This window comes from Phodopus roborovskii, unplaced genomic scaffold, assembly GCF_943737965.1.
Source record: "Phodopus roborovskii unplaced genomic scaffold, PHOROB, whole genome shotgun sequence".
Classification (NCBI taxonomy): Eukaryota; Metazoa; Chordata; class Mammalia; order Rodentia; family Cricetidae; genus Phodopus; species Phodopus roborovskii.
The window spans coordinates 185,805-200,320 of NW_026125599.1; the positions used below are offsets into that span (position 1 = coordinate 185,805).

The following is a 14,516-nucleotide window of genomic DNA, read 5'->3' on the forward strand; positions in this document are numbered from 1 at the left end:
CTCCTTTACTCCAGCTTATAAGGATTCTGATTATATTTAGAGATTGTCTAAATAATCCTGGATGAGCTCCCTCTTAAACTTTCCATATCTGAAACTTCTTTCTGCCTGGTAATGTAACATTTGCAGGTGCCAGTAATTAGTACCTTCATACATTTGGGAGCCATTGTACAGTATAATTGCAGTATTGAATAGAATTTTAATACTCAATGAGGCATATAAATGCTAATTAAAAGACAATTGGAGAAGGGCATTTAGTTTAAAGACTGGCCTGTTAGTGTTGTTTTAAAAATGATAAAAAAAAAAAAATACCTTGTCTCCTTGTTTCAATGTGCGCAGCTGAAGTCTTCCAATAGCTTTTTTAGCATCTGCCTTTAACTGCCTCTGTAATCAAAATAGATGTTAGAAGACGTATTTTTCAGAGAAGTGCAATAAAAGGTGTAGTGATTTATTATTAATTGGTACAAGTTACTATCCAAATAAAAATCAGAGATTAAAATCTGAATCTGGATAGATGGCTCAATTGGTAAAGTGCATGTTATGCAAGCATAAGCCTTTTTAAGTTTGATGCCTAGCACCCAAAGAAAAGCTAGGCAGCATAGTGTGTGACTCTAATCTCAGCACTTGGGAGGCAGAGACAGGGAGATCATCAAGCTTCACTAGCCAGTTAGTCTAGTTGATTCAGTAAACTCCACGTTCAGTGAAAGACTCTGGCTCAGAAGATGAGATGGAGGGCAATTGAGGAAGACACCTGTCTTTGACCTTTGACCCCCCACACCAACGTGCAAATGCATGCACACACACAATTTTTCATTACAATTTTATACAATATATTTTGATCATATCCTTTCCTTCAAGTCCTCTCAAACCCTTCTCCCACTTCCCCTATCTAATTTCATGTTCTCTCCCTTCCTCCTTCCCTCCCCTCCCCAACAGCAAAAGAAAACAAAAGCCACAAAAAGTCAGTAAAAAATGCAGTAAGGCAAAACGTACCAAAACAAAAAAGTGCACAATATAAAGCAAACAAACAAACAAACAAACAAACAAAAAACAGTCTGTTTTGTTTTAGCTAGATACTCCTGGGTATGGGGACTGCCCTTCAGTGTGGTTTATATGCCCAGTGACAGGCCAGTGGAGGAAACTGATTTTTCTTCCTAACAAATAGTTGAAAATAGCTTCTTGGTACACACACACACACACACACACACACACACACACACACACACTCACACACACACTCACACACATACACACACTCACACACACGAATTAACCCCAATGCATATCTCATTCATCTGATATCAAGCAGGATTTTACAAATTACTCAAACTTTTTCTTACAGCCCACTGAGTCAATTGTATGTTACCTATATATTCACAGCTGTGTGGGGCCACCCACTAGAGCAGTGGTTCTCAACCTTCCTAGTGCTGCAACCCTTTAATACAGTTCCTTATGTTGTGTGGACCCCAAGCCATAAAACTATTTTCATTACTACTTCATAACTGTACAGTACATTACTGTTGTGAACTGTAATGTAAACATCTGATATACAGGATATCTGATATGTGATCCCAAAGGGGTAGTGATCCACAGGTTGTGAACTGTTGTACTAGAGCATAGTCTATCTACCAGGGCTACACCCTTAAATAAAACTGACTTTCCATTCCAAGTATCCATCAACTGTTAATAGTTCATCTGGGGGTGGATGTTTCCAGCCCCTCCTCTGCAGTGCAGGAATGCTGACTGGTTTGATCTTGTCCAAGTCTCACGGAGTTAATCACAGCTGCTGTAAGCCTACGAGTACAGCAGTCCTATAATGTCCAAAAGATACTGTCTTATCCTAGTCCACTTCAACATCTGGCTCTTATAATTGTCCTATTCCCTCTTTTAAGATATTCTCTGAGCCTTGGGGTCAGGCAGTGTGATACAGATGTTCCATTTATGATTGAGTACCGCACAGACAAGTTGTGAATTTCAGTATTAACTTCTGTGCACTGCACAAAGACTTCTCAGATGAGGATTAAAATTGCACCAACCTATGGGTTTAGACATATGAATTTTGAAAGCAGTTTGACACTATGTCCATTTAGAAAAATACCCCCTGTGTTCTTGGCCAAATTTATAGTACCAGACATTAGTCTCCTCATGTAGAGTAGGCCTTACATCCCCAAATTACTGAAACTTACATACTGTGTTTCCCTACTTTTAAAACTAGCACCCCTGGGATCATAATTGTAAAAACAGTATGCCTCTCTCCTAAATGGATTCGGATGCTATGAATTTTTGAAGCAATTTTCCTATTTGAAAGCTCAGAGGACCTTAAAGTACACCATCTCCAATTTCTTTTCTGAAATGGGTCTTGTTCAAAAAAGTTCATAGGATTTGAATTCAAATGGACCTAGATTCCAAATCTGACTTTGACATCAACTAAAGAATAACACTAACAAGTCATTGAATAATTGAGCTAAACTACTTTTCTATAAAATGATGATAATAATAACCCCTTGTAATATTCATGATTAGGAAAACCTGCTGCTTATCTAGGAAGGAGGATAGATTCCAGGCTGTTTCACTGAGCACATGTCTAGATGAGTCTGGATATTCAACATCAAACTAAAGCTCAGGAACAAGAACTAAAACATCCTGCACAAGTCATATTATGAAGGGGGATGATCCTAACAAGCTAAGAAAAGATTACAAAGAATTGAGTCATTGAGAATCTGTCTTTCTTCTATGCAGTTTGGGTTGAACACAGGGGAAATAATAAGTCCTTTTCTTTCAGAACAACGTCTATATTTCATGTAAGAATGTCTCAGGTGAATATTCCCTATGTTTAAAATGAAGTTGAGGTTGGTTTCACATCAGGGCAGATGCTTTGTGGACTTGATAGCATCGCCACAAGACAGATGATACACAATCTTATTTTAAATTGTAAAATGAATAAACTGACCAGAAATTCAGCAAACAATAGGTGTTCAGAACCAGAATTCATTATGAGAATGAAAATAGCTTCCCCCACCCAGTGCAGGGTCTGCTCCCAGCAAGGTATCCAGATATTACAGTACATGAAAATTAAGATATAATGCAAATAAGACATCTAACAAAGTGTCTGACACATCATAGATTAATAAGATATTTAGTAAATGAAACTATAAATTATTACTTGTAAGTAAGTATCACTGGGTACAGGCAACATGTCTATAAATGTTTCTGACAAATACATTTTGGAAGGAAATAATCCATAGGATGAATATATGAAGAATGTCCTCAGTACCAAAAGATGTATCCTACATACAATTTTTGAAAGGTATTTGAATTAAAGCTAACAAATTTACTAGGCAAATTAATATTCTGTCACAGGAACAGCAAAAATTCCTCTCAGATTGCTACTTAGCCAGTAAATATAGATTAGTTAAAGTAACTAATGAGGATGCTAATGAAAGCCACAGTAAAGGCTAGAAGAATAATAGAGCTTGATCTTTATATTCTGGGAGTCTAATCCAATAAAACCATCTATAATTCAGCTGTTTTATGATAGCTTTTTAGTTTTTGAGCCTATGGTTTGTTAAACTGTGTTCCTGTCACTGAACAACTAGGACCCACAGTTCTGGCTGTGGCTCAGATTTCTAAGCCTCAGTACTTTCTTATCACATAGATCAGACACAGAAAAAATGCAAAGGGAAAAGAACTGATAAGAGAAAGGAACATAGTATACTCAGAAATATATCTTTAATTCTTTTTTATTTGTATTTCAAGCATTTCTGATTGAGGTTTGGGTTTTAAGAAACAAGCTCTGTAGCAAATTGGAGAAGTGTACTCATTAGGAAGTGATATTTCTCTAGCATGTTTATTTGATTAAGTGTACATACTCCGGGATGGAAGGGTGATCTGGTTACAACATCTGTCACCCTACTCATCTCCAAGGTTGACTCAGCTAATCTGGCTAGCTAGGTTGGTGTCCTCTTTCAACCTTAGCACTCCATGTGCATCTCACCCAAACTTTCATGGTTGATTAAAGAGGACAACCTTCCCCTATAGATCAGGAACATTCCTTCATCAAGCATATATGAGTAGCTAAACTGTCCTTCTAGAACTTCCAAACAAGCTCTCAAGTCTGCATTTTCTGATTTCTCACTCCTAAATGTTCAATTCAATACATTATCAGTCTCAGAATCTCCAATGATAATGCTTATACATTTACTAGTAATGAATGTCAAACAAGTACTTCATTGCAGCTACAATTGTAATACAAATTAATTTGAGTTTTACACCCAAAGGCAAAGTTATATGCTATATATGAATCTATTTTCAGGAAACAAAAGAGCTGGTATTAATACCAAGCTAAAAATAGGTAATGGGGATGAAACACACACACACACACACACACACACACACACACACACACACACACACGACCAAATTGCAAATGCCAGTTTATTAAAGAAGATATCTGAAGACAGCATGCTGCTTTAATAGCAATTTATAATTTATTCCATAAAAGAGTATTTATGTAGAAGTTTCTTTGTGTAGTAGATAGTGATAAATGCAGATTCTCACAAATGGTCAAAATGCAAAAAATAACTATCAGTGGAGTGCTCAGCCACAGATGGGACATCTGTGTCACACCCGTCAAAACTCAGGGATCTCTCTCAAAGGATACATAAGGAAGACTGTGAAAGCTAGAGATCAAGGATGGCTAGCATGGAATGCCTTCTGGACATGAGATAACTACTGAACTCATGAACTCATAGCAGCTGTGGCTGCCTGCACAACATCAAACCAGTAAACATTGCTGCAAGGAGCGGGTGGGGCTTTGAGAGCCCCCATGCCTAGTTGAGGAGCTATTTACAGTTGATGGGTGCTGGGGGAAGGAATGTCAATTTCCTTTAAGGGTGTGGCTCCTGGTAGAGATGATCCATGCTTTAAAACAGTGCTTCTCGCCCTTCCTGATGCTGTGGCCTTTAATTTAGTTCCTCATGTTGATGGTCTACACAGTGGTTCTCAACCTTTCTAATGTTGTGACCCTTTCATACAGTTCCTCACGTTGTGGTGACCCCCAACCATAAAAGTATTTTGTTGCTATTTCATAACTGTGATTTTGCTACTGTTGTGAAGCATAACATAAATATCTGTCATTCAGAATATCTAATATGCGACCGCTGTGAAAGGGTCTTTGAACTCCCAAAGGGATCATGACCCACAGGTGCAGAAGCACTGCTCTATACCGATGATACACAGGCAGGGCAAACTAGACTTAGTGGGTTTAAAAAAAAAAGTTTGCAGGGAATGGAGAGACTAGGTTAGTTCTGGGAGCAATTACAGAGAGGTTTGTAGGGCAAATGCCTTAAAAATACATTGTATGAGATTAAGAAATTAATTTAAAATAGTTTAAACGAGAACTCTGTGCCCCATAATTGTGTTATTCCTTTACCTTTCTTCCAGTAGACTGTTAGTAGCTGGAGGACTGGGCCTTAATGGTTTGTTTTGTAAAATTCGCATAATGGCTACTCAGAGAAAATTTAATTACTCAAATAAGACACTTCTCAGTTTTACTTATCAAAAGCTTCTTTTCCAGTACATCTGAGGAAGGAAAATGCTAAAGAGAATTTACCAGGCTCCTAGGATGTATCAGGTTCAATCCTAAGATTTTACCTGTGTCATCACGTATAATCATTAACTAACTTGTGAACTAGGTATTTTAATATCCAAGTTTTATAGACAAGTCAAGTGGGTTCTGAAGCTTGAGTAAAGTCCAGGCAGGTGGCTGGTTGTAGAGCTGATTCAGTTCCACCCCACCTTGGATCTGACTTTAAAGCCAGTGATCTCTCCAAGGCAGCACACTGCCTTCATTGTGTGCTAGAGAAGAAGCCCTCAAAAGGCTTTCATCCCGTATGAAGAAGATAAAGGAAAGAAACAAGGGAGGGAGCCCTCAAAGTTAGCTATTATTCAGTCTTGAAATTGTTTCTAAATTGCTATACATTGTGATTTGAGAAGCGTTTTAAATAGGCATATTATACTAACAGCCTCTCCTCTCCTCCTCAATCCTAAATCATATCTGGTTTAAGAACATTTGACAATAGAGTGGAGAACTGCAGGAAGAAAAAAAAAAAAACAGATAAAAGCACTGCTTTTTGTGTGTATGCCAATTTTCCTAACAGAAGCTTGATGCCATTTTCCAGACCCATCAAAAGCTTTGACAGTGCCGGTAACTGATGCTATCAGCTGCAGTTTTGGGTTATTGTTGCTGTTTTAGTTGTAAGAATTTCTGAGTTGTCTGGGGGGGGGGTATGGGGGGGGCGGAGGAGCTGAAAAAAAGTCAGAGCAATTAGCATTATTTGTTATAGTTTTCAATTTAGAAATCACAAGATATTCAATTTAGTTCATTTGTATATTCATACGAAATAAGGTAAAACCTATGTCAATCTAGTGATATGTCAGCCTGCATTTTGGTCACGTGGCATTTGACATTCAGTGTAACTGAAATATATGAACAACATCACTTCTATGGTTAAACTAATTACTTAATGGGGCTAGAGTACACAAAAATGAGAAAGCAGTTAAAACAAACTAGAGTTTTCTACACATCAGCTACTGCCTGTTTAAAAGCAAACACTTCATTAAAATCTAGAAATAAGAACATTTTCCAAGAATTAAAGTAAAAACAACCATAATCTTTTTTAAAAAACAACCATAATCTTGACTCAGACTTTATTTAAAAAATGATGTTTAATTCATTTTTGAAAATATATAATGAGAGTATTATTTTCCTAGGATACATTCCTGTGGGCAAATGCACTGTCTGCTACTTGGTAATTTAGGCATATGTGAATTTGCCTTGCTCAATGAAAATCTATGCCTAATATTTGACAAAAGGAGTTCCTACATTATAAAAGACTTTTCTTCAATTTAAAAACAAAAACAAAAAAAGAAAACAAACAAACAAAAAAACAAAGAAGCAGGCTGGGCAGTGGTGGCTCACACCTTCAATCCCAGCACTCAGGAGGCAGAGGCAAGAGGATCTCTGTGAGTTCAAGGCCAGCCTGCTCTACAAAGCAAGTTCCAGGACAGCCAGGACTGTTAAACAGAGAAGCCCTGTCTCAAAAAACAAACACAAAATATTAAAGAAAGAAATAAGAATCGCCTTTTTAAAATGGTGTTCTTATAGGAAAAGAGAAGCAAATAAACAGGTCCCCATATATCTAAGAACCCTGGACACAGGGATAAAGAGAAATAAAGGCCATTCCCATAAAGTTGGCCACCATTAGCAGTATAAGGAATTGGACTGCAAGGAAGAACTGTGAAGAAAGGGAAAACTGGCTAATGGATATGCAACAACTAAGATTATAGCCTTTTCAAAGAAACATAATCAGTACCTTTAGAAATTGTGTTATGCCTGTAAATCTGTACTTTTGAATTGACTCTAGTCCCTAGCAAACATTTCCTGTTTTCTCAACTCTGAGTAACATCTGTTCTGCTCTCTGATTCTATGAAATTAACTTTTTTCTTTTTAAAGATTTATTTATTTATTATGTATACAACATTCTGCCTCCATCTGTGCCTGAAGGCCAGAAGAGGGAACCAGCTCTCATTATAGATGGTTGTGAGCCACCATGTGGTTGCTGGGAATTGAACTCAGGACCTGTGGAAGAACAGCCAGTGCTCTTAACCGCTGAGCCATGTCTCCAGCCCCGAAATTAACTTTTTTTAATAAGGAGAAGAAAATTCTGGAATTCTTCTATTCAAATTAATTTACTTGAAATCTCCTGGAAGAGTAGTTCTTAAGTGACTTCACTATACCAAAATGCATGCCCCTGATCACACACAGGGTTAACACTGTGTGGTAAAGGACAGATTTAATAAATTGGCTATGGTAATCATTTCACAATGTATGCCATATCAAATCAGCCCAGAGTACATTTTAGATACTGTTTTATTTGCTGACAATGGAGAAAAAAATTAGTGACATGATCTGAGTATGTTTATCCCTGGCTATAGTCCCAACCATTGTGGAAAACTGAAATGGAAGGACTGTTCATGTCAAAAGTTCATCACCACCTTGGGTAACTGTTATCATTTGCAACTTAAATGTTCTCAAAGGCTCCTCCTATTCTAAGGGCATTGTTGCCAGGCTATAGCACTACTACAGAAATAGACCTGTAGGACGTGGGTCTGAATGAGGGTAAAATAATGTATTGATAGTGGACGCTTGAAGGGTCCTTTCCTGTCTTCTTTTTTCTTCATGACTATAATAGGGGGAATAATTTTGCTACATGGTCTGCTATGATGCTCCATCTTGCCCAAAGCAACAGGGCTAAGTGACTGTGGACTGAAATCTCTAATCTGTAAACCATAATAAATTTTTCCTACTTTAAATTTTCTTAGGTACTTTGTCACAAGGGCAAAACCAAACCAACCAAACAAACACATACCAGCAAATGTGAAACCTAGTCTCAAAAAATCAGTGATACCAGTGTAAAATCAGAGTAGATGAATATATTAAAATTCTGAGACCTATTATTGGAGATTTCTTTTGCTCTGTAAGAAAGTTAGAAGACTGTGAAGCTAGGCCTCATTTAGACAAGTGTTTGTTTAACTTACTCCACATAAGAGCCAAAATTCTCATGGTTTTGTAAAAGGCCCTGAATAATATGCAAATTTAGGCAAGAGACCCATACATGTAAGCACACCAACAACAAATATACATATATACATAAATGTATACACACACATAAACATATGTATAGACAGATAGATGATAGATATTGATAGACAAATAATGGTACAAAAGGTAAGCAGCTAATGGATGTTTCAGGTAATTTAATTAATAGACAAAATTTGCCATAATTGGGAATATTCCAGATAATACTTATAATAGTTTATATTCAAGGTCAATTGTTTTAAAGACAAGGTCTTACATTGTAGCCCAGACTTGTCTGGAATCCACTATGTACCAAGCTGGCTTTAGATACTCAGTGACTTTCTTGTCTCAAGCTTCCAGGTACTGAGATTACAGGCATGAGCCAGCAGCACACCAGATCCAAGGACAAATTTTAAAATCTTAATAGAGCTTAGCTCTTATTTATCTGAGAGCACACTGTATTGCTATTTCTAATAGCAAGCTATAGAGAGATGTGTGGCATATCTCTACCTAGGGAACTGATGTGAGTATCAGAGTCCCAGACTTAAGTGGTAGGAGTTGGGAGGGCTGGACACTAGGATCATCCTGCCCGCAACTGGTCATGCCGTCTGAAACGCAGGACCCAGACAATGAAACCAGGTGCATATCATCTAACTAGACTGTTGTGCAAAGAAATCTTGAAAAACTGGTACAACACGGTTCACTGTTCCAGCAGTATCTAACAATACATCATTCGCTAATATAAAGGACACTTTGAGAGCCACATTCCTAGAGTTGGCTAATGTTCAGTCATGTTTAACTTGGGAATATTCAAGGAGTAAGCAACTAGTTCCACTCTGTTACCTTTTGTCTAACAATCTGTTTACATTGTCTTTGATCAAAATCTTTTTACAGAAAAACAGGGTAGTACCTTTCAGAAAAGTATTTATGTATAATAAATACTTCATTTGGTATTTACTATAATACATTCTAAGTATTTTTATATACTGTTATGTCCATATTATATGTTATGATATAAGCATATAATTACATTAGATAGTATTCAGTTGATATTTATAGATTCAGTTATTATGTTTATAGTATAGTCTTTATATTAGCACAATATAGCATTTGTATATAACTTATATCTACAATACATGCAACATATATACATAAGCACACACACACACCACACACTGTGTGTAAGGACAATAAATACATCTAACAGGTGCAGAAGCCAACAAGAGACAGGGGCTCAAAGAAATAGTTCAACCATCTATAAGACCATCACATATATCTTTTATTGCTTCACCAATTTCATTATTCATTTACCCCTTGATCTATGGTTACTTGAACTTTGTAATACACTGGTTCAGAGTGATTTAACACAGTAATAAATTATGTAATATTTTTCAGGGGAGTCACTATCCATCGGCATTACATCTCAAGGAAGTTTTAGTTGAATCTCCCACTATATTTGACTACTGTATGATTTATTTACACACAAGAGTTGACTCTTACCTAAAATACCTGTATTATACCATTTTACAGCATGGTTATTTTATTCTCTGGGTATGTGTAGAGACAAAAGGTATTTTTCTTCTTATTTTGTTTGTTTTTTAAAATAATTACATCATTTCCAAGTTCTTTTTCCATCCTCCAATGTCTTCCTTGTATTCCAATCTACTCCCCCTTAATTTCATAGCCATTTTCTTTTGTTATTGTTACACACACACACACACACACACACACACACATATATATATATATATGCCTAAATATATAAATACAAATGCTCAGTCCAGTTACTGTTACTTATATGTATATGATTTCAGGGCTGACCATTTCTAGAAGAATTGGTCTTTCTCATGTATGAAATATTATGGAGAAATGTCACTAGTGGCAATGACTGTGCATGTTTAGGTTCCACGTTAGTTGGGACAAAATGCATCATCTATCTTAATTCATATTACTATACAGTTACAGGTTCCCATTAACTATTGTACAGCATGGTTAACTCCCTCTACTATAGAGTACATGACTATTATTACAATTATTTCTGTCATCATACCTAGTCTTATTTTTATTACTACATATGACTTATAAAATTTAATGGGTTTTATTGTGACATGATTTTCTCTTCAAAATAGTTATTTCTTAGCTATTGCTTATTAAATTTGTCCTTTGACAACTTCATAATGTATATAGTATATTCTGATTACTCTCTCTCTCTGCACCCTCCCTTACCTCCTCTCAAATCTGTCAGTTCTCTTTCTCACATTCATGTCTTTTGGTTTAAACATGGATATCTGTGTGACTTGGAGCCTGGTAGGCTTATCACTGGGCATGCAACTGAAGACAGTGACTCTCCCCTTCCCCAAAATCTATCAATAGCCAAAAACAGTTCATCAGGGACAGGTGTGGTCCTGTAAGTCCCCACCCTATCCATGACTAACTGCTGACAGGGCCAGTCTTGTGTATGCTTAGGACAAGAAACGACAATTGCTGTCAATTCATTATTACTGCCATGGTTGTGTGATACCTAGAAGACAGTTTTTCACAGTCCTTCCTGTCTTACGGTTCTTTCTGATCCTCTTCTATGCTTCCTGAATATCTGAGCTACCCTGACTTATGTGAATATTTTACCAAAGCTCATTACATGCTAAAGGGATTCCACTTTTTTTTCTCCTGTTCTTGGAAATGAATTTTTCCTATCTACTTTAATTACTCCATCTTACTCTTCTAAAAAATCACTGTTCATTAAGGTTAAATGTACAAGGCTGACGCCAATAGCATACTAATATGGAAAGGGGAAAGCCTGTGAGTCCTCAGCCCTATACAAAGAACTAACAGATGCTGAGGGTGGGAGAAAGCCTTCTCCAGGGAACTGGTTATCCAACGGCAAATGTTCAGCCACGGAAACATACATACTAGTAACACTATATGGACTGGCAGGTTGGATTCATGCATTTAGGAATCTATGTTCATATATTTGTAACAACAACAATTAAAGAGGCTAGGGATTTGAAGAAGAACAAGGGGAACTACATGGGAGTATTTGGAGGGGGATGACGTAATTAATTCTAATCTGGAAAATTCTCTTTTAAAAAGTAAATGTAAATTCAGCTTTTCTTGCTACACTAATTCTAGCCCCTATTTAGCTCAGTGCCCTGATTTGTTTCCTTTAACATTATTCAATCCAATGTAAGCAGTCAATGAGTATCAACTGCCTTAGATAATATACAGTATATAGTATACAAACTCTATACCTCCCTCCAAATGTTGGGCACTGTTTTCTATAGTGTTAGAGTGGTCATCACCACAAGTAGTTTAGTATTTAGTATAACTGTGCCATGAGGTTTCTTATATTCTTCTTTCTTTCATATTAAGGTTGTCTCAAGTAGAAACATTTCAATTTGCCATGCTTAGTATGTTATTTTCATTCATAACCCAGTGATTATTTTTCATGGTGTTTACAAGTTTTTCACCCAGAAAAACAGAATGATATGTACTCTTAAACATCTCCTATGACCATATAAAATTACACCTGAGAGCTCATCTGAGTAATGATTAGCTTATAAGTTATCAAAATTTATACCGTCAACAATTTGTGTAATATTTACTATTGTGCCTTATAATCTTGAGAAGGTAGGTATCTTTGGATACATAATCTGTCTGAATATACTTTTGTTTTGGTTTCCAGTGACAGGATCTCATTTTGCAACCCTGGCCAGCCTAGACTCACTATGTAGCAGGGCTGGCCTTGAACTCACCAGTTTCTTCTGGAGTTATAGCACTTAGAATACAGAAACATGGATCCTGCTGTGGACATGCACAAACCATTCTCATCATTTCGACTATAACCTTTGAATAGTTAGTCATATGTGATAGCATTTCTCCAACCTCAGAGATAAAGAACTGCATGATACACAAATGTCAAATATTAACATAGTGTGAATTTACTGAGTGGCCTGGCAAAGGAATGATAAACAACCTTATGACCATAGCTAGTAACATGCTGAACCTGCCACCACTGTGATAAGCTCCTTCATAGAAGAGGACAGATGTCAATTAATTCTTTCTAAATATTCTGATTATCATGATTGGCACCCAACATCTATTTATTTTATAATAAATTTTAAACTTTTAATACATTGTGAAATCCAATTAACTTTCTCTCTATACAGAAATCTTGTTGTTCCCAGTCCTAAATACACCAAGGTCTTCTTTTATTTTTAGAGATTGTGTACATGAAGTGGCTAAAACATCACTGCCTTTGAGGAACTTCTCAGGTTATATAAATACACACTCTATTGCTTCGACCACAAGATCACCTGGAAGCATTAAATACCAACTGGACATTATGGAGAAGTAGCACAAGACTTTGTTGTTGCATTGAGAAACCTTGAAGGGAAGAGTGAATAACGATGGTGGCATGGACCAGGGAAGGAGGAATGGAAGTACTTAAATAGTTACAATCTGGATATATAGTGACCATAAAGACAAAAGCATTTGTTCAAGAAGGCTATGGGGAAAATGAGGAGACAGAGAGACAGACAGACAAAGCTAGCTCAATAGTTCGTGACCTAAGGACAACAGAAATTCCATTGAATGGATGCAATGCTGCTATGCACTTGTATTGATTGGGAAGAGCCAAAGGAAAAGGGAAACATGATTAAAATTAGATATAAAGGACAACTGCTGGAATGATAGCCTTGAATATACAAAAGATAGAAAGAGTCTGCATACCAGGAAAATTTGAGTGCTGCAGAACCCATCTGTAGAAATAGAAGACAGGGAAGAAGACCCGGTTCTAAACACAGATAGAGGGAGCAATGTAGAACTACTCTTGTTGCTTCCATTTTGTTGGTAGAATAGATATAATTAGTGAAGTTGAAGGATATGTTGAGGATTTAAGTTGTAAAACTTAAAAGTTGTAAAACAAGGAATGTAAGAGTAAATATCTAAGGAAACATTTAATCAATGTGTAGCATTAATGGTCTCCTCTCTGAGACTACGATCATAAATTTAAAGCCAGTATAGCTACAACTATTTTTTTTCTGGTACTTCTGCAAATCAAGGCATAGACACAGAGTAGGCAGGAGTTAGTATTTAACCAGGGCTGATTTTGCCAACAAGTATGTCCACCCTGCATATGCATAGGCTTCATGTGTATGGATTTAGCAAACCCTGGATTGAAAACACTCAGAATAAAAAACTGCATTTCTCCTGTGTATGTGTAAATTGTTCTGATAGCCATGCCCTACAGAACATAGCATAAGACTTATTTACATGGTATAAACATTGTATCAGTTATGGTAAGTAATCTGGACATGAATTCAAGTATATGTATACATCATATGCAAATACTGTACTATTTTACATAAGAATCTTGACCACCCATGGATTTGAGTATAAAACAGGAGATCCTAAAACTAATTCCCTTTGGATGCCAAATGGATAACCCTATAATAAAGACAGTGGAGGTCCAAGAGAGCTGAAAATATATGCATGTGAATATCCACAGAATTCAAGCTGATTAACAAGAGAAGTGAGGATATGGTAAGGGGTGAAGATGGTTTAAAAATGACAGGATGGGGGATAAGAATCATAGGTACTCTTCTGTTCTGTGAGCCTTTCAGTGTTTTGTTCTGTCATTTCATTCTTTGTACTTTTTAAGACACTGATGTCAAAATATGGTAAGGAACATGCAGTATGTTTGGAGTTTAACACTGTATCATGTACAATTAGATTTTTAAAACCTTCCTTGTGGTGGTAAGATGGCTTAGGGAGTAAAGGTACCTATATCCAATCCCAACATGAGTTCAGTTCCTAGAATTCACATGGTAGAAGGAGAGTATAAACTTTGGCAAACTGTCCTCTGACCTCCATATGTACACTC

General features: G+C 36.6%; 1 protein-coding gene across 1 annotated transcript in view; it reads right to left on the minus strand.

The window, feature by feature from the left end:
• The window catches only part of Rnf128 (ring finger protein 128), a 57,150-nt gene that overhangs the window by 11,905 nt on the left and 30,729 nt on the right, over window positions 1-14,516 (minus strand). The window contains exon 3 of the mRNA XM_051177912.1: window positions 310-381. Coding sequence (XP_051033869.1) covers window positions 310-381 — 72 coding nt within the window. The remainder of the gene's footprint in view (window positions 1-309; window positions 382-14,516) is intronic.